We start from the raw sequence: 24894 nt of genomic DNA, 5'->3' as shown, positions 1-24894 counted from the left end.
CTTCTTGTTTGTGCTGCTATAAAACTATGATCAACAAATATTTGTTGAGTGAATAAATGAATTAGAGTTTTAAATGAATGTGGAACAGAGGACAGAGTTCTGTTCCAGTTAAGCAGTTAACTGATGAAGTAACCCTGAGCAAATCGCTGAAGGCCCTACCTAATAACTTCTTAAAATAGAGTTATCAATTGAAAAAATGAGAAAGACTAAGCGGTCTTTATAACTCCTATAGCTCCAGTAGGTGTATTGTCTGTATTATATAAACTCAGGAGGAAACATTTTTAAAAACCTTCTAAAAAATAAAGAGATTGGAATGGGCAGACTTTATGTCTATATTGATAGGCTATTTATATGAGACCATAAAATTGTTTATAGATACCAAACCCAGAGGTATAAGAGAATAATGTTACTAAAAGACCTCAAGAGAAATTGTTTTTACCAAAGGCTCAGTCCTTGTCCATGATGACAATCCAATAAAGAAGACAATGTTTTGAGAAAAAGGAAGAAGTTTTATTACTTTGCTAGCAAAAGAGAAACACAGAACTACTGTCCCAGTGTTGTAGGGACAGATGTGATAGGACATTGGAAGATAGCAGGAAGCAGATTTATTCTTTACTTTTATTGGTTGTAACCAGGCTCAGAGGGAAAAGTTTTCAGTGTAATCTTTCAGTCCTTCTGAACCACGAGTTCAGGAAGTTTTAGAACTTTATACCCAGTGTATAGGGGGAGAAATTCAGAGGTTCCCAATTTACAGAAGTTCCCATGACAACAGGTTTATCATTTACTGTTCTGGGCAAATTAACCCCTCAAAGACATTTATTGTAAAAATCAGTGTCTGAGAAAGGGAGAGCTTCTTCTCCCCTCCCCTGCCAGCTGTTTCCATGGAACCAAATTAGTAACATCTTCTTATATCTTTGAAATGCAAATATCCCTGTGAAGCAGGCCCAAGGCCAGAGACTTTGTTAAAAGAATGTCTTCTTATCACACTCTATATTTGTAAATACACCTCCCGCTTGAAAACCTTTACAAACTATTATATATCATTTAAACTAGAGAATCTACAACACTAGATAGCCCATAAATGTTGTGATAACCTAATAAAGGGGTATTCATTACCTGGTTCTCTTTCAGGCCATGGCCAATTTTAGTTATTGTAAGAGAGCAACAGGAAATAGGAAGTTTAATTACACTGAACTCTTTTGCTGATATTTTGAGATCAGTTATGGTGAGGACATCTGGAGAAGCTTAATTAAGATTTTCTGTGGAGGAGGGGGTGACACTACACCAGAGTCTATGATTCCGTCCATCAGGAAGAACAGAGAGCTCTGAAAGGGGTGATTCAAAAGCTACATTCCAGGTGTGCCCTGATGGGGGTCAGAATTCATTTGCTCATTTGTAAGATTTCTTAGATCTGGTACCATCTCTGAAGTGTGAATTACTTCACTCCTGTGGAGAGTGTGTACTCACAGACAGACAACTAGGCTTAGTATGGGGAAGAAGGGTAATTAATCTTGCTTCCCCCAAGATTAGAAAAGTGGAGAGATTAGGCAGGAGGAGAAGAGAAAAAGCATGTCCATTTAAAAATAAATCTCAGTGCAGAGCAGCACTGGCTATATTTAAAGCATGAATTAGACAACTGTTACATTGTGTTTATTAGCTTTGTGTCTGTGGCCTAACACCTGAGGAAAAAATCAATCTAAGGGAGGAAAGATTTGCTTTGGCTTATGGTTTCAGAGATTCCAGTCACTAGAGGTTTTATTTCATTTGATTCTAGGCCTTGGTGAGCAGAACTTAATGGTAGGGAAGGTGTGGCAGAGGAATGTTACCTCATACAGCCAGAAGGAGAGAGAAGTATGAATTACTTCATTCCTGTGGTGAGTGTGTACTCACAGACAGACAAGGAGACAGATAACAGAGAACTTAAGTACATAAGGGCATTGCCTCAAGGACCCACTCTCTTTAATGAAGACTCCCTCTCTTTAATGAGGACCCCCTCTCTTTAATGAGGACCCACTTCCTATAGTTTCTACCACTTCCCAATAGTGCTATCAAATTATGCATCCATCAATGGATGAATCCACTAATGAAGTTTGAGCCTTAATAATCCAATCACTTCCCAAAGCCCCACATCTGAACAAAGCTGCATTAGAGACCGAGCCTTCAACACATGAGCCTTTTGGGAACATTTCAGATCCAAATCATAACAGGCATGAATGTTGACTCAATAAATCTATTGAAGTTAATGGAAATAGGAGTCAAGTTTATATAGTTGGGTTCCTAAATTAAGTAGGAATATTGAAAGAAACTGAAGATATTTAGCTTAGAGAATACGAAACTCAAGGAGACATGAGTTATGTTTTTTTATAATTTGTTTTAATTAATTATACATGACAATAGAATGCATTTATACACTTTGATATACATAGATGGAATATAATTTCTTATTTTTGAGTATATATATATATATATATATATATATTACAGAGTCATATTGGTCATACAGTCACATATAGACATATAGTAATAATGTCTGTTTTATTCTACTATCTTTCCTATTCCCACATCCTCTCCCCTCCCCTCCCATCACAAGCTATCTTTAAATATATAAAAGAGGCAAAGAAGGGAAAGGTAAGACCTCTCCAACTGAGTTGCATAAGGACTGAAGCTGTAAAGAGGCATATTTCAGCCTGGTCAGAACTGTCCAAGAGGGAATAGGCTTCCTGTGGTGTAGCAGATTTCCTATTACTGAGGGTTTGGGCATCGCAAGAGTTGTGGAAGGGACCCATTGTAGCAAGTAGATATTAAGCCTAGGTGATCCCTAAAGTCACTTTGCTACCGAGACTGTAAATCTGTGCAGTGATAGTGGGCCTTCAGCTTGCCCTGGCCTTCTGGCCTCAGCAGATGCAATAGGTATTGAAAGAATGACAGAGATTATAGCCAACCATGCTTGCTGTGAGTGGGAAAACTTTTAAAACAATACCTCTTATTCTGATATGAGTGGATGTCATATTATCCCTATTTAACACCTCAAGAAATGACGCCTACAATTTTGCATAACTTGCTTAGGTCAGAGTTGGAAATAGAGCTTTGTCTTCTTTCAATAAAAACTTCATTGAGCTGTAACTGACATTCCATACAATTTGCTCATTCAAGGTGTCCAACTCAATGATTTTTAGTTGTTCATAGAGTAGTGCCTATCACCCTAATCCATTTTAGAAAATTTTCATCACCTAATAAAGAAATTCTGCACCTGTTAAAGAAATTAGCAGCCCTTCCTTGTTTCAACCCAAACTCCCAGTCCTAAATAACCAAAGATACACTTTCTGTCTCTATATATTTGCCTGTTCCAGATCTTTCATTTAAAAGGAATCATATAAAAATATGTGGTCCTTTGTGACTGTCTACTTTAACAGAGCATCTGTATTGTGGCATGTATTTGCATTTTATTTCTTTTTATTAATGGATAACATTCCATTGCATGATAATCCACTTATCAGTTTTTTATTTTGTTTAACCATTAATCACTTGATGGACATGTGAGTTGTTTCTATTTTTCAGATGTTATAAATAATGGTGCCATGAACATTTACGCTTATATATTTGTTTGGATGTATATTTTTATTTCCCTTGGGTAGACACTTAGGAGTGAAACTGATGAATCATATTGTAACTCTATGTTTAACTGATTGCCGAACTTCCAATTTTGTCATTTTACATTTCTACTAGCAATAGAAAGTCCACATTTCTCGTTATATTTTTCAAATACCATCCTAATTGGTGTGAAATAATAATTATTGTGGTTTTGATTTGAATTTTCTTGATGTCAAACATCTTTTCATGTCATTATTGACCATTTGTATATCTTTGGAGAAATGGCTATTCAGATCATCTGCCATTTTAATTGGGTTATTTGTATTTTTATTATTGAGCTATGGTAGTTATTTATATGGTCTATATAGTAAGTCCTTAGCAGATATATGAACTGTACATATTTATTCCCATTCCATAGCTGTCTTTTTATTTTCTTGATAACTTATCTTTTGAATCCTCATTTAAATGTCTTTGAGCTATATCATGAATCTTTTGAGTGAAAGATCATATAAAAAAATCCCTCAACTGGAAATACCACCACCACCACCATCACCATCATTATAATTCAATTGTGAAATATTTACCTCATACATGTTTTTTTTTATCTAGAGCCTTATTGGTTGTCATGGAATTATAATTTAAAGCCATGGTCTATTCCTTAAAACATTTTGTTTTGTTTTGTTTTGCTTTTGGTAGCAGGTATTTAATCCAGGGCTTTTTAACCAATAAGCCACATTCAACCCCTTTTAAAAAATATTTTATTTAGAGACAGGATCTCACTAAGTTGTTTAGGGCCTTGCTAAATTGCTGAGGCTGGCTTTGAACTTGTGATCCTCTTGCCTCAGCCTCCTGATCCAGTGGGATTACAGGTGTGCACCACAATGCGCAAATTAAAACATTTATTTTTTCTGGAAACATAAGCTAGAGGAGATGACACAGTTTCAGAAGCAAACAAAAGTTGAGTCCTGCTGAAGTACTAGATGTGCCACTCAGACCTTCCTTGTCTTCCAGGATTGCGAGGCTTGATGCTATCAGTCATGATGGCTTCTCTCATGAGCTCCCTAACTTCCATCTTCAACAGTGCCAGCACCCTCTTCACCATGGACATCTACACGAAGATCCGGAAGCAAGCATCTGAGAAAGAGCTCATGATTGCAGGAAGGTAAATACAGTCAAAAGCTTGAATGATCAGAAAATGATCAGCTAGGCAAGATTGGACAGTGCTGGTAGAGTGATATTGGTGGTTTGTTATATTTACCCTTCAGTAATATTTAACTTTAAACTGGAGAATTGGAAGTCATCAATGCTCTACATTTTTGACTGTCATAAATGAATTTATCAACAGAATTCTGAAAATATCAAAACATTGTCAAATGGATCAGGTGTGCTCATTATCATCATTAGCTATTAAACAGGTGTTCTGGACACAGAATTCATAGATATGCTTATGTGTCTGTTCTCTCTTTCTCCTCACCTCCCTCTCTCCCTGATCTCCCTGGTACTGGGAATGTGTCCAAGGGATACTCTTCCAGTGACTTGCAATCTCAACCCTTTATTTTTTTTAAATTTTGAGACAGTGTCTTGCTCTATGGTCCAGGCTGGCCTCAAATGTGATTCTCTAAATCAACCTCTTGAGTCACTGGGATTACAATGTGTGCCTGACTGTTTATATGTCTCTTCAGGGGGCTAAAGCACTCTCCTTAGGTCAGGTGGAACAAACCCTGGGATGTTAGTTAAAGAAAAGATTCCCAATGAGTTCAGGAGGGATATGGGCTGCCACTTCACAGGTCTCTGGGCTAAAGAAAGGCAGCCAAGGGAGATCTGACCAGCCCAGAATCTACTACTTTGTATCATAGAAAATAGTACTACTACCTTGACTGGCTTTCACTTAAAAAGGCACTTACTAACTCTCCTTGTTATTTATCAGACTCAAATACAAAATGGGAAAGAAGACTACTTTGTTGCTTTTGGACAGGTCTGGATCCCCTAGTCCTAAGATTGTGTTGGGTCTCACACTTCCTTACATCCCATAACTACTTATCTTGTGGCTTATCTCAGTCTCCTGTAAAAGCTCAGAGTGAAGTGAAACAGTTTCAAACTCTGCTGTGTGAATTGTAAGAGCAATTAGGAACTCAGATAAGGGAGAGGTGAGCGTAGTGTGGCATACCTGGGAAAGGGCCCTGGAGGAGGAAGAACCTTAACTGGGTTCAAAGTGATAGGTAGAATTTGGGTAAATAGGGGGCAATGGGCGGAAATTTCAGAGTGAGAAATATTTAAAAACACAACTTTAAGAAGGTCAGTTTAAGACTCTTTTGCCTTAAATACATGTGAAGTAAGTGAATCAAAGCCTTTTTTAATTGCTTTCATTAGTGTATTACAGTTTTAGATAATAGTGGTACATATTCTTGGAGGCATATAACATAATTTGCTGCATTTCAATCCCCAGTTCTTCCCCTTTCCCTCCTCTTCTCCTTCTTCCTGATTCCCTTCTTCTACTCTAGTGCTCTTCCTTGCATTCATTTATTGTTGTTGTTTAAATGTTTTTTATTGCAATGGATTTTTTATTTTATTTTCTTATTTATATATATGTGATGTCAAGGATCAAACCCAGGGCCCCATACATGAAAGGCAAATGCTCTACCACTGAGTTACAACTCTAGCCCCTGTTGGTTTTTATTTTTAAAGAGGAGCATTACAGTTATATAAAAAATGAAATTCATTGTGATATATTCATAATTTGGTTAATTTCATTCTGCTGTTCCTCCCCTTTTCCATCCCTCCTCCCTCTCCTCAATCCTCTTCCTCTATTCTGCTGTTCTTTCTTCTATGTTCACAAGGATCCCCTTAATTTATAGTTAAATCAAGAGCCAAGTAATAAGAGCTTATGTGAGACTCACCAATCTTTTTAGGACATGGTAAAGCTCAAGAGGGAGAGAGCTGGAAATACCTAATTGTGTCCCTTCCTATCCAGACTGTTCCTTTATAAACTTTCATTGGCTTGTTTTAAATTTTATTATGAGGAAGGAGGAGAAAATAATAACAATAGATTTTTAAATAAAACAATAGTTTTTTTTTACTATTTATTGAATGCCTACTGTTTGGGAGGCATTTTACTCTCACTAATGCTTATTCCAATTTTTTTTTGTGGTCAGTCACATATTTCTCTGTTTAGAGTTGGAGAATTTGAGATTCAGGGAGAGGCTAAACACAAAGATAGAAAAAAATTTAATTCAGAACTGCCTTGCTCCAAAGTATATAGCCTTGTTCCTGTACACTTCTGCCTCCCAAAGTGGGATTTTTATATGGGAATGATTTGGCCTAAATGACTATCAAAAACCAAGTGTGTTTCACTTACCCATAGCCACAGATGAATAGGGAGAAAAAAAGACTCAAGAATGAATTTGCTTATTACTTTTCCTTTCTGTGGTCATATTATATATGTATTTGTACAGATACATATGTATATATATGTTTGAAAGTGACGTGTGTATATATGTGTGGGACACATAGTAATATATATTTATTTATGTAGGATTATTTATTAATATTCTGTCATGGGGAATTTGATTTCAGGTTGTTCATTCTCTTTCTGATTGCCATCAGCATTGCCTGGGTGCCCATTGTGCAGTCAGCGCAAAGTGGGCAGCTCTTTGATTATATCCAGTCCATTACCAGTTACTTGGGACCACCCATTGCAGCTGTCTTCCTGCTTGCTGTTTTCTGGAAGAGAATCACTGAACCTGTAGGTATTGCTTTGACATGTTCAGAAAAGTCAGTCTGCCACAGAATTTTATATGGGTATATTCTCTGTGGAAGGGATTCTGTTTCCCAGAGATCTTAAGAAGAAATGGATGTACCTCTAAAGGTTTATATGAGAAAGTCTCTATGGACCATGGGGACTCTCTAAGAGTTGGAATAAACTCCTCAGGAGTTAATACTGGGTCTACTTTCTCTATAAGTACCCTGTTCTTCTTGGTACAGGGTCCCAACTCATATTGTACATTTTCTATCCAACCTTGGTGATTCTGACCTGACCTCATGGAGCCTCCTATGAAGTTTGTAGTCTCTGGGTGAGCAGCTCCACAGGAAATCCTAGCATAAGTTACTTCCAGTGACTATGGTTTGAACTTGGTTTTTCAGCCAGCACTGTTCAGGACCCAGTGAAGGAAAAGGTCCTGTTGCTCAAACATTTTATCTGAAAAACAATGTAAGATAGATAAGAATTGAGGCATTTTTAAAAATTTGATTCAAAATGTAAATAGGAAGAGATTCAGGAAAGGCTGTATCAATCAACATGTGCTGAAATCATTTGAGAAGATACCTTGGAAAAGTGGATCTGGAGGGATTTAAAATTGTAAAAGAAAGAGAAAGAATTTAAGCAGAGAGAAGAGATTTGCCCAATGTGGAAAAGAAAGGATAAGGGGAAGACAAGGGACTTGCAAGGAATCTTACCTGGCTGGAGAGAGAGTTTGTGAATAATGGAATATGCAGCTGGAAAAGCAGGTCAAAGTTAGAATAGGAATGATCACTTTGAAAGCCAGGTTAAAGAATTTAAGCCAACAGTGGGGTGGCATTGCTGTTTTTAAAAAACAATGAGAAAGATGCTTTTGGATATGTTGTATGACTGGGGTGTTGCTCAGCTGTCTCTATTTCCAACCATCTATCTACCTGGGAAGGACTGAGAAAGAGCAGCAGTGCTGACCATGTGGCTTACTATCTGAAAGAATAAAATAAAATTGGTAACATAGTTTTAATTGGAAACATTTTTTCACTCTCAAAAGGACAGAAACAGATATATACTGCATCAGGGAAGTACCTCAGTGGAAAAACCCAGTTTTGAGGTACACAAAATACAACAGGTATATCTGTTCTTTCCACATTTGTGCTATGAGAAAGATAATCCAGTTATTCAAAACTGGGCACACAGATACCTTGGAGAAATCAGAATTAAACAAGAAAGTAATCTCAACAGAGACATAGATGAATATCTTTGGACAAATTTCAGTAGTTATTAGCAGAAAGCTGGTTCCCTGGAATATTTCTAAAATACAAATTGTCAACTAAGAGCCCAGGTGGGTACTATATTAGGCCACAAGAATATCTAATTTAGTAATAGACCAGTGCTTTCAAAAATAAAGCTAAAAATTGAGATAGACCATATTTATTCTCCATTGGAGGTGTTTTTTCACCCTCTTCAAGGGGGACTTTGTCAATGTCTGGAAACATTTTTGATAGTTTTGCTTCTGAGAACCCTGCATATATCTAGTGGTTAGTTGTCAGGGATATCCTAAAATGCACAAGAAAATATGAAAGGCTATCAGTTTTTTTAAGAGCCACTTGAGAGTAATGATAAAGGAATACAAGTTAATTGCCAAAAATGAAAAAAATTCTTGGTAAGTTTTATCAGAATTATTCATACTAACTAAAATTTTAAAATGTTTTTTAAGGAATACATTATGGGGGATGAATGAGAAACCTTTTTTCTTACTCATTTATTAATTTAATAGACAATTTCAGATACCAGGCATGGTACCAGGCACTAGCTACATTAAGTGAGTGAAACTTGGTTCCTTTTCTGGGAAAACTCCCAGTTCAAGTGAGGAGGCAGAGAACTGAATGAGTGATTGCATGGCAGGAGAGTTGGGCTGGCATGGAGGTGTGTTCACAGTGTTGTGGCCACACAAGGAGAATGAACCCACCCAGTTCTCTCTATTTTATTGTATTTAAGACAGGAGAAATTTACCAGGAAGAGAATTATCCCAAGTCTTCTAGATAGAAAGAATGACCCGAACAAAGGTCCTAGGACATAAACATACATGGCATACTTAAAGAATAGCTGTTAATTTAACACACTTGGATTATAGTGTAGGAGTAACTGTGGCTAGCTAAGGGACTGATCAATACTTGATAAAATCATGAAGATTCATTTTGTCCACCATTCTAATTGCACATTCTCATTTGCCACTTGATCACTTAATATGTAGCTTTCAAAAATAGATATGGACCTTAAGTGAGTGCAGACCAAAAGGCAAAAAAAAAAAAAAGCAAGCAAAGGAAGAAGCAAAGAAAGAAAGGTGAAGGAAAGTAAAGAAAAAAGGAGGAAGAAAGCAAAGAAAAGATATGGAAGAAAGGAAAGGAAGAAGAAAGAAGAGTCTAAAAAATTCTCTGAAAAAATAGTCCCCTCTTTTAGTCTTTGGAAAATTTCTGTGTATCTCATATACAAACCCCAAATTTGATATCAAAATGCATTATATAATGTTATGTTATTAAACTAAAAAGAGATATTTTTATTTGTAACAGGGACTAAAGAAGGAAGAATTATTATTTATATATGGAAAATTTACTTTCTCTACCCCACAAATACCTAATTTTTTTCAGTGTCTTCAAAGAAGACAAAATATTTTACAAGTAGTTACTTTATATCTGAATAGGTGTAAATCTGGAGGCAGGTGGGGACTATAGATGAAGTGGAGAGTTCAAATATTTTTTAAGTTAAAAGGAATTTTTGGAATTTAGGGGAGATTAAAATTCTATATAAGTTATTAATCACTTTACCCCATTATATTATGAGTCCTTGTTTAATGATGCAGGTGAAATCATGCTGCTGAAACAAGATAGAGAGACCCCCTGGAAGCCTGACTTAACAATCCCAGCCCTGTCCTGCACCATGATGTCCTGGCTTCAGATGGTCTAGAGCTAGCATTTCTCTCAGCTTTATTCCTTTGCCTCTGCCCATCTCTTGGAATGTTGGAATTCCCACCTGTTTTGTGGGTTCAGCACTCATTAATTCAGGGTTTTCTTTCACAGGGAGCCTTTTGGGGACTCATCCTAGGATTTCTGATTGGAATTTCCCGTATGATTACTGAGTTTGCCTATGGAACTGGGAGCTGCATGGAGCCCAGCAACTGTCCCACCATTATCTGTGGGGTCCACTACTTGTATTTTGCCATTATCCTCTTTGTCATTTCTGTCATCACCATTGTGGTCATCTCCCTCTTCACCAAGCCCATTCCAGATGTGCATGTGAGTATCCATTCAGAAGACCTCGTCTGTCCTTGTTTCACATTCATGTTGCAGCACTCTTGGTTGACCTCAGCTCAACTAGACATCTCCCATCTGCATGAATAAAATGGTTTGTACTTGCCCTTAGTTTTATGTAGAAGGACACAGAATAGGAAACATGGTATGCCAGCTAGGAAGTTTCAAGAGTGCATTTTTAATGGGAATCTTTTGACAGTCCACACTTCAGTCCGGGGGTGGGGGTGTCTCTGGATCCTACTCCCTGAGTGATAGTACATGTGCAAGGGAAATGAGATCACATGAGCAAGCACGGGGCTACCATGGCTCAGAAACCCATGTTCAAAATAGGAACTGGTGTTTCCTGTAACTTTCCCATAGTTGAAGCTTCTGAGGCCTGGTTACAAAAATTTCTAAACTCAGGGAAATCTGTAGTATATTTTACCTTTTGATATTTTCCTCTTAAGCTGCCAAAGAGTTGTTTATAAAATTCAAGATATTTCTAACAATATATCTTAGTCTGTTTACTGCTGCTATAACAGAATGCCACAGATTGGATAGGTTATAAGTAATAAAATTTATTTCATTTCTGTCCTTGAGTCTGGTAAGTCTAAGATTGAGGGGTGCACCTGGTAAGGAGCCTCTTGCCACATCATAACCTCATGGAAGTCATTATATGGCAAGAAAGAATTAAAGAAGGTTATAAATTAATAGAGGCCAAACTTCATTTTTTTATCAGAAAAGTGCTCCCACAATAGTAGATTTAATCCACTCATCAGGACAGAGTCCTCATGATCTAATTATCCTTTTTTTTTAAAAAAAGTTCTTATTAGTGTATTATGGTTATAAATAATAGTGGGGTTCATATGTTCAATAGTGACATATTCATACATATATGGAATATAATTGGTCCATTTCAATCCTCAGTAGTTGCATATTTTCTTCTGTCCTTCCTGTCCCAGTTTTCTTCCTCTACTCTACTGAACTTACTTCTGTTTATTCATTGTTTTTAATTGGTGCTTTGTAGATATACATGGAGGGGAATTCAATGTGGTATACTCATATATGTACATAGCATAACTTGATCAATTCAATTCTGCAGTTCCTCCCTTTTCCCATCTATCCTCTATCACCCTTAATCCCTTTTCTGTAATTTACTGACCTTTCTTCTGTTTTTGTGGGATTCTCCAACCCTGTTTCCCCCTTGTTTCTAATTTCTGCTTGTATAAGAAAACAGTTGACCTTTGATTTTGTGAATCTAACTTATTTCACTTAGCCTGATGTTCTTTAATTACATCCATTTACCAGCAAATGGCATTATTCCATTCTCCTTTATAGCTGAGTAAAAGTCCGTTGTGTATACATGACTCATTTTCTTTATTGATTCATCTGTTAATGGGCACCTGGGATTGTTCCATAACTTGACTATTGTGAATTGCACTGCTATAAACAGTGATGTGCCTGTATCACTGTAGGATGCTGACACCTGTTAATACTGTCACAATGGCAGTTAAATTTCAACATAAGTTTTGGAGCTGATATTCAAATCATAGCATAATATCAAGGTCCAGTTGATTTAAGACTTCATAAATTAAAAGCATTCTTCTTTAAATCTAGATGCTTCCATTGATTTAGGGTTCACTTGTATCCCTCCAAATCTAGAAAAATTAGTAATTATGGGACTATAAGCAATATAAATCTGCAAAACCAATCCAAATGGTATTCCACCTTTTTCAGGTTTCCAAGGGAACAAAGGTAGAAAGCTAACCCAAGATCATATATACCCATAGAAAAGAGAAAAGTTTTTATTAATACTTTATTCATGCATACATGAATACAAGGATCTATAGAATTATTAACAGACCTTCAGCCTCATTGCCAAATTTTCAAAAGCTGTGACAAAACTATATGTCAAATAAAAACTGATTTTGTAACTGTAGAATCACCATGATGTTAATTGACTGTCACAAATTTTCTTTGATAAAACTATCACCTGCTTCCCCATGCTTAGTCTTGCAGCCCCAAACACATTTAGTTCTGTTTCATTTTAAAGTAGAAAAACCAAGGTACTAATGGGCATGAGAAAACATGCCACACTTATTCTTTGTGTGGCTGATTTCACTTAACATCCTCCAATTCCATCAATTTTCCTGAAAATGACATGGTTTCATTATTCTTTATGACTGAATGATATCCATAGTGTAAATATACCATTTTAAAGTCTGTTCATCTGTTGATGAGCACCTAGGCTGATTCAATAACTTTACAATTATGAATAGTGCTGTAATAAACATGGGTGTGCAGTTACCTCTTTGTTATGCTGACTTATTTCTTTTGGATATATACCCAGATTGATATGGCTGGATTGTATGGTAGTTCTATTTTTAGATTTTTGAGAAAATCCGTGTGGTATTGATTTATATAGTGACTAAACTAATTTACATTTCTACCAAGATTGTATAAGGGTTCTTTTTTCTCCACCTCCTTGCCTGCATTTATAATTTATTTTTTAATTTTTATATTAGCAATTCTGACTACTCCCCAGTCAGAAGGAATCTCAGTATAGTTTTGATTTGCATTTGCCTGATGAATAAAAAATTCATCATTTAAAAACATATTTATTGGCTATTCATACTCTTCTCTTGAGAAGTATCTGTTCACATCATTTGCTCATTTCTTGGTTAGATTGTTTTATTGTTAACTTTTAAAAAATATTTATATATTCTGGATATTAATCCTTTGTCAAATGAATAGCTAGCAAAGATTTTTTTCTCCTATATTGTAGGTTGTTTTTTTTTTTTACTCTGATGATTATTTCTCTTGCTGTGCAGAAGCTTTTTAATTTGATGCGATCCTGTTTTTCAATTATTTTGTTTCCTTGGCTATTGGAATCCTATTCAGGAAATTGTTGCCTGTAGCAATATCTATGCTTTCTTCTAGTCATTTAAAAGCTTCAGGTCTTACATTAATATATTTGATTAATTTCGAGTTTATTTATTTATTTGAGTTGATTTTTATACAGGGTGAGACTTGATTTTTGTACAGGGGGCCTAATTTCAATCTTTTCCGTGTGGGTATTCAGTTTTCCCAACATAATTTGTTTAAAAGGCTGTCTTTTCTCCAACATATGTTTTTGGAACTTTTGTTGAGGATCAGTTAGCTATAGATGCATGAATTTATTTCTGAGTCCTCTATTCTGTTTAAATACAATTCTATTTTTATTATTATTGCTCTTAGTATATTTTGAAACCAGGAATCATGCCCACAGTGTTGCTCTTTTTGTCCAGGATTGCTTTAGCTGTTATGGGTCTTTTGTGCTTTTATATGAATTTTAGTATTGTTTTTCCTAGTTCTGTGAAGAATGTCATTGGTATTTTGATGAGGATTATATTGAATCTGTAGATCACTTTTGGTAGTGTATTCATTTAAACAATATTCATTCTCCCACTGGTGTTCTTTCCACCTTCTAGTGTCTTCTTCAATTTCTTTCTTCAGTGCTTTAAAATTTTTATTGTACAATTTTTTCATCTTTTTGGTCAAGATTATTCCTGAATATTTTATTTATTTGTGTTTTTTTCACTTATTGTGAATAGTTTTTTTTTCTAATTTCTTTTTCAGGAAGTTCATTTTGGTGTATTAAAAAGTTATCGATTTTATATGTTTGGTTTTATATTCTGCTATTTTGTTGAATTTGTTTATCAGTTCTAAAAGGTTTTTTTTTGTGTGTGTATGTGTATAGTCTTTAGGGCTTTCTAAGTATAAAATTGTACTATCTGCAACCAGGGGAAATTTGACTTCCTCATTTTTTCTTTGAATCTCTTTTATTTGTTTTTCTTGCCTGATTGCTCCGGATGAAATTTTATATATTGAATAAGAGTAATGAGAGTGGACATTCTCATATTTTCCTGATTTTTAGAGGAAATGCTTTTATTCTCCCCATTCAGAATGATGTTGGCTATGGGCTTGTGATATAGAGCCTTTACTGTGTTGACATATGATACTTCTATCCCTAATGAAATCAGGTTTTTTTCTTCACTTTCCAACATGCCTTCTCAACAGACAGGGCTAGAATAAGAATTTTATGATCCTTGTTAATTAAAGCATTATGTAATTCAGACTAAAAACAATACTATATTCTAAACAAGTATAAGGAAGTTCAACAAAATTCTGATTTTCCTATCATATCTAATTATAATCAGAATTTTTATCATGAAGAGATACACAATTTATCAAAGGCTCTTTCTGAATCTATTGAGATGATCATGTGATGTTTGTCTTTGGTTTTATTTGTATACTGTATTGCATTTATTGATTTGTGTGTGTTGAACCATTCTTACATCACTGAAATGAAACTAACTTGTTCATGGTGTATTATCTTTTTAATGTGCTGTTGAATTCAAGTCGCAACAATTTGATTGAGAATTTTTGGACTATGACATTAGAGATATTGATCTATAGTTTCCTTATGTGTATGTGTGTTGTGTCTTTATCATGTTATGATACTAGGGTGATACTAGCTTTGTAGAATTGGTTTAAAAGGTACCTTCCCTTTCTAATTTATGGAATATTTTGAGGAGCTTTGGTATTTGGCATTATTTCTTTTTTAAAAATTTAGCAAAACTCAACAGTGAATCTGTTCTGAATTTTTCTTTGTTAGAAAACTTTTTATGACTATTTCAATCTCATTTCTTGTTATTGATCTGTTTAGGCTTTTTAGTTTTATTTTCTATTTTGATTCATTTTGTAATGTTATATGTGTCCAAAAATTTGTCCATCTCTGTGATATTTTCCAATTTGTTTTACATATACTTTTAAAAAAAATACTCCCAAATGATCCAGTGAATTTCAATGATATCTATTGTATATTCCCCTTCTTATCTCTTTCTATTTATTTGGGTCTTATTTCTCTTCCTTTTAGTAAGTTTAGTCAAGGACTTGTGAATTTTATCTTTTCAAAGAACCAACTCTTTGTTTCATTAAATCTTTGTATTATTCATTTAGTCTCTATTTTATTTATTTTTACCCTAATCTTTATTATTTCTGTCCTTCTACTGACTTGGGGTTTAGTTTGTTTTTGTCATTCTAAGGCCTTGCATTGCTTAGGTTATTTATTTATAATCTCTGTGGGTTTTTTTTTTGGTTGTTGTTAATGCAAACTCTCATAGCTCTAAATTTTCATCTTCATACTGTCTTCATTATATCCTACAAATTATGATATGTTATATTTCCATTTTCATTTGATTCTAGAAATTTTTAAATATCATTCCAAATTTCTTCAATGACTTACTGTACATTCAAAAGTGTATTGTCAGCTTGGTGTGGTGGTGACATCTATAATCCCAGATACTTGTCAGGGAGGATCACAAGTTTGAGGTTAGCCTGGGCAACTTAGTGAGATCCTGTCTCAAAATAAAATTAAAGAGAGAGCTGAGGATGTAGCTCAGAGGTAGAATAGCCCCATACTACCCAAAACAAGTATATTGTTCAATATCCATGTGTTTGTATAATTTCTGTGTAGTTTCTCTTCCTCTTAATTCTAGTTTCACTCCATTATGATCTGATTAGATATAAGAAATTATTTCAATTTTTTGGTATATGTAAGACTTGATTTATGGCCTAATATATTATCTATTTTGGAAAATCTTCCATGTACTTATGAAAATATGTGTTGTACAGTTTTGGGGTGAAATTTCTATGGTTGTATATTAAGTCCATCTGATCTGTAGTATAATTTAACTCTGATGTTTCTTTGTTGGTTTATTGTCTGGGTGATCTTATCACTTGCTGAGGGTGTGGTATTGAAGTCACCTACTATTATAGTATTAATCTTATCTCTCCATTTATATTCAATAGTCTGTGTTTTACAAAATTGGGTACCCTGACATTTGGTACATATGTATTTATGATCTTTATGTCTTCTTGATGAATTGTTCCCTTTATCAATCTGTATCGATCTTCCTTGTCTCTTCTGACAAATTTTGGCTAAAAGTCAGTTATGTCAGATATGCGTACAGCTATTGCTATTTGCTTTCATATTTCATTTGCTTGAAATATCATTCTCCATCCTTTCACTTTTAGTCTGTTCATGCCCTTGATGATGACATAAGTTTCTTGTATGCAGCAGATTGCTACATCTTATTTTTTAATCCAGTTGGCCTGTATGTATTTTTTAATTGGAGGATTCAGACTATTTACATTCAGGATTACTGTTGAAATGTATGTGTAGGTTTATATAATTTTGTTGTTTAGCTTCTGGTTGTTTTGGATATTCTATGTTTATTTTTCTTATTCATCTTAGAAGATTGATGGTTTTACACATTAATTAAGTTTGGTTTTTTTTCCTAATTGTTATTTGCTTATCAGCTCTTTTAGTGAGATTTATTCTTTCCTGTGTTCTCATGATTGTGTTTATCATTATTCCTCTTCTAGGTATAGAAGTCCCTTACGTATCTTCTGCAGTGCTGGCTTCATGGCCATAAACTCGCTTTGTTTGTGATTAGCATAGAAGGTCCTTATTTATCATTCAAATGTGAAGAATAACTTTGCTGGGTATACTAATATAGATTGGCATTTACTTTCTTTCAGTAGTTGAAATACATCATTCCATACCCTCCTGGTGATAATGTTTTCCACTGAGAAATCTGCTTTGGTTTGAATAGTGAGTCTGCACTGCTCTATTGCAGCCTTTATTTTTTGTTCTGTAATTTTGGTTGTGGGAACCAAATGATTTGCTGACCTCTATCCTCATGACTTCAGACCTGGCCTCCAAAATAATATACTTCTGGGGTTATTTCAAGTAACACAAGGGAAAACTGCTGAATTTCTGTTCCATCCATTCTCATATATATTGCAGTCTATGTTCCCTTTATAAATAAATCATAAATAAGTAAATCATAAATAAATACTTGCATAAATTTCTCAGCAAAATTTTGTCAGGGACACCCTTCCAAGTCATACTAGCTCATTTGGCCACTGCATACCCAGTAAGTGCACAGGAATGCTCATAGGGACACTGAAATGTGATTTTGCTGGGTTTTCTGACCCCAGAGCTGATTAGTCCCTAACAATAGGACCCTACTCAAGTTGGATCCTCGCCATAGCACTCTGAGGGTTTGCTGAGAGATGCAGTTTCTTTAAAGCTAGCTTGCTAAGCAGACTCCAGGTCGTCTTTATTTAAGCTGTTAGTCTGCAGGGTACATCCTTCTATGCCATGCCATGACCCTTTCTGTAGACTTTACCTCCTTGCAGGAATCAGTGCTTTCCCCTGACTAGAGTGTCAGGCACCAGGAGCTGGGGTATTCTACCTTTTTTGCTTTGCTATTCTCTATTGTCTCTGGAATTCATCAGGTTTAATTTTCTGTGCTACCAATTTCCAGTGTTCACTCATAGTTCCTTACTTCTGTGAGCAGTTACACAATGTTTTTCTTTGTTTCCATCCCACGGAGGAGCAAACTAGTGCTGGCTGTCTCTATTCTACCAACTTGATGTATCCCTCTGCATATTTTTATCCCTGTAATATGACATAGTATAAAATTATGACCTCACACTGCTGATCTGGACAAATGGTCGTTTTGTCTAGTCTTGCTTCCTAGTACCAATGCTAAAAGGAACAATTCATTTATCATGTGTAAAAATAATCACTGTACAAACATTTCTTTATTTGAGGCAGCCTCTTTAACTTATGAATATCCATATATCATGTATACATGGGTATTATCTACATGTAAGTTTCCAACATATTGAGAGATTATGCTGTGGGTGAGAAATGTAATCTATGTTTTTTGTTGGTACTAAGAGTCCACATTGCTTTTCCTTTCTTGATTGTTATCTCTTTGCTCTCCTATTGCTTGGCTGAAGACACTGGATTTTTATGTTAACTTTTTTTTCCTCTGTTTTCCCATAGCTCCATCGTCTGTGTTGGAGTCTTCGCAACAGCACAGAAGAACGTATTGACCTGGATGCAGAAGAGGAGGACCTCCAGGAATCCCCGAAGGATACCATTGAAATAGGTGATTTATGAGTCAAAGCTGATTTCCAAGCCATAAAAAGTTACTCTTGCTGGGTGTGGTGGTGTGCACCTGTAATTCCAGAAGTTCAGGAGTCTGAGGCAGAAGAATCATGAGTTCAAAGCCAGATATAGCAAAAGCAAGGCACTAAGCAACTCAGTGAGACCCTGTCTGTAAATAAAATAGAAAGTAGGGCTGAGGACATGACTTAGTGGTCGAGTGCCCCTGAGTTCAAACCCTGGTTCAAAAAAAGTACTCTTACAACAGCAAGACTGTGTAAAGCTTTCACTAAATGCCTTCATCAGAGCTCAGATCCCTTCCCTAGGAGGAATGAGGAAAGATGAGATGGATAAGTGGATTTTGGAAAGTTTATGATGAGGCTTGGTTGAGGTAAGGAAGGGAGGTACAGGGACATTTCAGCTACCTTACCCCTCAAATTTACAGTGCTCATTGAATCAGTGCATGAGAAGTTTGTCACCCTGACTTGACCATGCTTTGGGGCATGGTCATAGGTAAGAGGCAGGTCAGGGCTCTTCTGACATAGTTTGGAAACAGAAAAGATGGGGGGGGGGAAGCTTTGTTCAATTCTAGTAACATTAAGAGAATAAAAGAATAGAGACTGTTGGGATCTTATGTGTTTCCATATCAGACTTAGAAAATCAAATTTCTCTGGAAGCCTGAGATGATGCTTAGTTAGTGCCTAGAGGCTTTCCTTTTAAATTAATGTCTTGTTTAGCTTCAATGTTGGAACTTTTACTCACCATATTGGTGAGATACATACATGGAGAATGGATGTGTGTGGTGTGCAGAAGTAGGGGAGCTCAAGATCAGATGCTTTTGCTGGTACTGGACTGGAGCACTCATTGCTCCATGTGAAGTAGAGCGCCAGATGAAGCAGAGAAAATTTTGAATCTGGCCATTAGGAATGTCATAGAATTCTAGCTCTGGAAAGGGCCATCATAAATATCCTAAGATCTTATTATCTCACTTTATAGACACAAATTGAGGCACTGGGAGGGAGAGACTGTTAATGGTCTTCGCCCTGATACAATATGCTCTTAATCTCTAAGAACATTTCATTTCTGAAACCAGCTTCTCTGTGGGTACTGGAGGAACATGGAGCCACAGGCAGCTGTCCATGATGCTGACATCAGGCAGTTCCTTCCTGCTTTCCTGGAGCAGCCAGGCATGAACATGCCCCGCTATTCTTTTTCTTGTTCTCTTCCTTTTTGTGATACTGGGAATTAAAACAAGGACTTGCACCTACTAGACCACTGCTGTACCACAAAACTACACCTTAGCCCTTTGAACCCCTTCCTCTTCTACTTTAAAAAGTGTTTCCATACTGAGTGAGAATATCAGATTTTAGAAGGACATGGATAAGGAGCCTTGAGTATCAAGAAGTGTTAATATGGAAGAAGAGATAATTTTTGCACCAGAGAAGAGATATGAAACTGATGAACTCAAGGATCCATCTAATTATAACTCAGAGTAAGAATGTAGACTATTGTACATCTAGGTTATGGATCTGGGTTTGGTGATGCATACATATAATCATAGTGATTCAAGAGGCTGAGGCAAGAGGATTGCAAATATGAGACCAGCATGGGCAATTAAATGAGATGCTGTCTCAAAATAGAAAATAAAAAGAACTAGGCCTATGGTTGAGTTATAGAATTCCCCTGTATTCAATCCCTATTGAGACAGAGGGTAGGGGGAGTTTTTATAATGAGGTGGAACTGATACTGAATCATGAATTCTATTTTTCATTAAAAAATAAAAAGTGAATTGATTTTTTAAAATTCCTGTTCCTTAGCTTTGAGTATTCTATTTGGATATTTTAAGAATTGACTATAATTATCACCATATGATTGATTTTAAGGAAGAGTTTTCTTAGTGAATTGATCTGGAAAGGGATGAGTTTCAGATATTTGTCTCTCAGGGATATTATAGAGGAGACTCTCTCATTGGGAGAAGAATTAGCTTGGCAACCTCTGAGGTTCATGGAAGAACTTGAATTGTTTTTCTTTGATAACTTATGGTGAAATAATAAGAAACACTCTACCATACTAAAGCATAGTAAATTAAGCTCTCTTGATGGACCATGGGTATCACAATCACCATTCTCTGAGAAACAGCATTATGAGGAAGACTGGCAATTGCATTACCACCCCCTTATCATATGCATCGCCACCACCATTATCATATGATTGACAGTGACATTTTTATAACATTTAGTTATAAATAACTTACTCATTTAATGATACATTTTGTATTCATATCATAATTTAAGGCAGATAATGCAAAGATACTTTTTCCAATTTTATAGATGAGAAAAATAAGATGTAGATACTTTCCCAAAACCACTCAACTTTATATTAACTCAGATAACCATGTATTTATTTGGCACATGAGCTAGTCAGTGAGTCCATCTGGGATGAAACAAATAGATGGGAGAGGTACAAAAGGGTATGTCTCATGTAGAGAGAAAAGAGAGAGAGTGGGAGGAGCTTTTTACTTATTAATATATACTATGTAATGAGTTTCCTCTCATTAAATCATTAGATTAAATATATCATTAAATTTTCATTAATAAAGCAAACAAGCCAGTATTTATCTACTTTTACAGATACCCAAAATATAAAGAAGTGAATTAACAAGGCCACAAGACTGGACTTGGTACCAGTTGTGATATATTTGTGCCCTGGATCACTGAGGATGTTTCCAGTTCTAAAATTCTGTGCCTGTTTTTAAAATATCTGTGACTTGTAAAAATGGGAAAGTGCAGAAGAGTGTTTTCTGAAGATGGTGCCAAAAATATAATGTGTTTGATCTCATATTAGTGAGTGGAAGAGAGAGATTGTAAGCTGGGTCTGCCTACTTCTGGTGCCACACATGAACTCAGAAGGGAATCCATTCCCTGGTAGGCATCCACTTTGGGTTTAAGGGCCACTTGGATAGTTTGACTCATCAGTATTGATATACAACACCAGATCTTAAGGCCCAGAAGTATTGATCACTGCTACTTTGCATCAGGAACGGTTCAGACCTTTCTTTGCCATCCAGGTGGATCTGATGTGGAAGCTTAGAATTCACATTTGTAGCCAATTCACTCCTGACATGCCAGCCTTGTTGCTTTCCAGTAACACAGCAGAGAGCTATGAGTTTATGTATTTCACAGGTGGGTTTTCCATGTCCTTCACACCACAGCTTACCAGCCAATTGTTAACATTTCTCTCTCATAAACTATCACTTGATCTAAATTTTCTAAACCAAAATACATTTCATTTATCTGATAAACAGTTCAGGCTAGTTGATTGTGACAATGTAGAATCCATCCAACATTGTCTTGTACTTGTACTTACTACTCCTATTCCTGAAAATAAGAAAATTAAGAAATTTCTTCAGAATAGAGATGCTTCATGGTGTAGCATCTTTCTGGAAGCCCCTTCTCATCTCTCCTGCTTCTTTATCCAATAATTATTTTATGCCTTTCCCTTGATGCAGAAGTTCCTGAGGAGAGAAAAGGGTGCTTCAGGCGGGCCTATGACCTGTTCTGTGGGCTGGACCAGAAGGGACCTAAGATGACCAAGGAAGAGGAGGCAGCTATGAAGATAAAGCTGACAGACACCTCTGAGAAGCCTTTGTGGAGGACAGTAGTGAACATCAACGGCATCATCCTGCTAGCTGTAGCTGTCTTTTGCCATGCATACTTTGCCTGAGTCCTATCTTCTGCTGTAGACTCATCAAGGCTGCAATCTTTACCTCCCTTCAGTTCCATTCTGTGGCATTGAAGGGAAACCAGATCGTTGTAAAATTTGCCCAGTTGGATAAACATGTATACATGTAATTAATTATAGGGTAGCTGAAGGCATTATTTTGCCATTAACTTATATATTGAAGCCAGTGTAATACTTTCACCTGTACATATTAGAGCCACAGAAGGAAAGTTGGTTTAGTCATATTCATAAAAATCAGACTAAGAAACAGAAGTCCTATGGTCTGATACAGTTCTGTCTCAAGTAGAATCAGTGTGTCCACATTCTTTGTGATCCTTGAATACTATTTTTAGAGTTTTAATCTCTCAGTTTCTAACCATGTCTCAACTCCTCATCTTTATTTTTTAAGAAAAAATTTCTCCCACCTTCATATTCTTCTCATGTTTTTCCTTGTACTAGAGATACCAATCTGAGAAACCAATGAACACACAGAAGTTGAGGTTGAAAATTTGATGGAGTCTTGTCCTTGTTATTTGCTCCTTGAAGTACAGGCCTCAGAAAAGTTGTACTAGCCCAATAGGGAGGGCCCCAGGCCCAAGGCTCAAGCCAGTGGGGAAAACAGATAATCTTGAGTCCAGGGAATTTTCTTGTCTTTTTAAAGATTCCCATTGGGTGTTCCTCATGTTTGGGATTTCACTCATTTTGACATTCAGTGTTCCTAGAATGTCTTGGCCACTCAGTAATTCTTTATTTTTTATCTTCTTTTTTTCTAAATTAATGATACTGGCCTTTATTTACAGATAGTTTTGCCTGGTTCTTGGTTAATCAGTTTTTGTAAAGTATACTTTACCCTCTGGTGATTTTAATATACTTGAATGCATTTGTCAGAGGCTACTGTGCCTCATGGTGCTGATGTTGACACATGGACTTAGAAGCTGAGATTGTGTCACTTGACAGAGAAAATACATCTCCCAAGGTATCTGTCATGTCAATACAGCTTCATTCTCCAAAGAAACATTGAAATAATTAGCCTGGGTTTGATCCTTCATTAGTTCATGTGACTACAGCTATTATTCCTTTATCAGGTGTCTTGATTGCAAATCATCTATTGACAAAGGTTAAAATGCATTGTCTCTATTTCAGGTGATGGTAATCCTTGCCTCTATGTGAAAACAATGTAGTTTTCATTGAATTGTTTCCTAGTAGGAAATCATTTTTATTTAATTTAAATGTAATTATTTTTTAAAATTCTACTGTGAAATCTTAATGATAATATATTCACATTGGAGTTAAAGACAACTTGTTTGTATTGAATGATTTGAAAAAGAGCTGAGAGTAGGTTTTGGGTCTAGAAGAAGTAGCTTGACAGGGGATGGCTTATTCTTGTGGAAGGAAGGAAACCTAGTGTTCACTGCTTTAGGTGCATTCTTAATCTAAGCAAAGAAGAGGGAAAAGTGGACATTTTCACATGGCTAGCATTACTTAGAGGACTGTCTTGTGTGGAGTTTGTGATAAGTTTTGACCTTTGAGAATAAAGGGAGAGGATTGAATAGTATTAGATGAAGTGCCTTGTGTTTGGTTTCTGGCTTAGTCAATGATTTATTATATATATTGGGGTAAATTATTTTGTCTCAACTGTGTATTTTTTCTCTTTGAAATATGGGAAACTTGGTGATTATGGAATCTTCCTGCCTCCTGTGGTATAAATAAGTTACTTTGAAAAGGGGATGGGAGATACATTCATGAAAGATGCCATACAGATGCTATATTAAGCTGCATTAGAGTTTCAGCAATAAAATGTATTTGAAAGAATACAAACGTTGAAACCTCTAACATCTAGAGATCATAAATAAATACATAACTGGTTAGCACAAGGTATGGTTTAGGAACAGGAGGTCAGGTTAGTTGAGAATAAAATCGGGCAACTTGAACAATTTCTTTTAAATGTAGCTAAAGCTGGACATGGTGGTGCAGTTATGTAGTCCCAGCTAATAGAGAGGCAGAGGAGGGAGGATTGTTTGAGCCCAGGAATTTGAGACCAGCCTGGGCAACACAGTGAGACCTCATCTAAAAAGTATAGCTAAGCTTGAGGATAATTTTCAGATGTAAGCCTCTAATAAACCTGTATAATGTCCTCCTAAAATAGACTGTTACTTGGGTAACCAGAGGCCAGTAACTGATAAATTACATTTGAATCATTTCAGGAGAACATGGAAGAGCTATTCTTGTTCTCAAACTGAAGGTGGTGTTGTACAAGGGGCAGAATGATAACTTATCAATGCTCAGTTTATAGAACTGAAAAATTACAATTTAGTGGAACAAAAAGCTTTTTTAAATACAGATGATAGTTTTGAAAGGACTGTCTCATAATGAAAAGGCAGGTCTCCTTCCTTGCATTGTGAAGTAGGTCCTGAGCCTCCCTGGGAGCACTGCTTACTTCTCTGTAGCCCAGTCAGACACTAGTGTTCACTTAGGGATAGTTTTACTTTGGGGACTTAAAGGAATCCACTTTTCCATGGTGCTGAAATCACCATCTCCTAAATGATATGTGGCTGCTTCAC

The 24894-nt window shown here is 36.0% G+C and overlaps 1 protein-coding gene across 4 annotated transcripts in view; it reads left to right on the top strand.

Moving 5' to 3' along the window:
* The window catches only part of LOC113198067 (sodium/glucose cotransporter 1), a 69372-nt gene extending 47036 nt beyond the window's left edge, over positions 1 to 22336 (top strand). For 2 of the 4 annotated variants that reach the window (XM_026410652.2, XM_026410653.2), the window contains exons 11-15: positions 4603 to 4753; positions 7165 to 7333; positions 10399 to 10614; positions 18512 to 18617; positions 22122 to 22336. In XM_026410652.2, the coding sequence (XP_026266437.2) occupies positions 4603 to 4753; positions 7165 to 7333; positions 10399 to 10614; positions 18512 to 18617; positions 22122 to 22336 (857 nt within the window). Of the gene's footprint in view, positions 1 to 4602; positions 4754 to 7164; positions 7334 to 10398; positions 10615 to 18511; positions 18618 to 22112 lie in introns of all 4 variants that reach the window. The other 2 variants (XM_026410651.2, XM_026410654.2) reach the window with 2 other exon arrangements.
* Positions 22337 to 24894: the final 2558 nt, after the last annotated feature.

The sequence above is a fragment of the Urocitellus parryii genome, chromosome 3 (genome assembly GCF_045843805.1).
Source record: "Urocitellus parryii isolate mUroPar1 chromosome 3, mUroPar1.hap1, whole genome shotgun sequence".
NCBI classification, from domain to species: Eukaryota; Metazoa; Chordata; class Mammalia; order Rodentia; family Sciuridae; genus Urocitellus; species Urocitellus parryii.
This window is presented reverse-complemented; position numbering and strand designations above follow the sequence as displayed.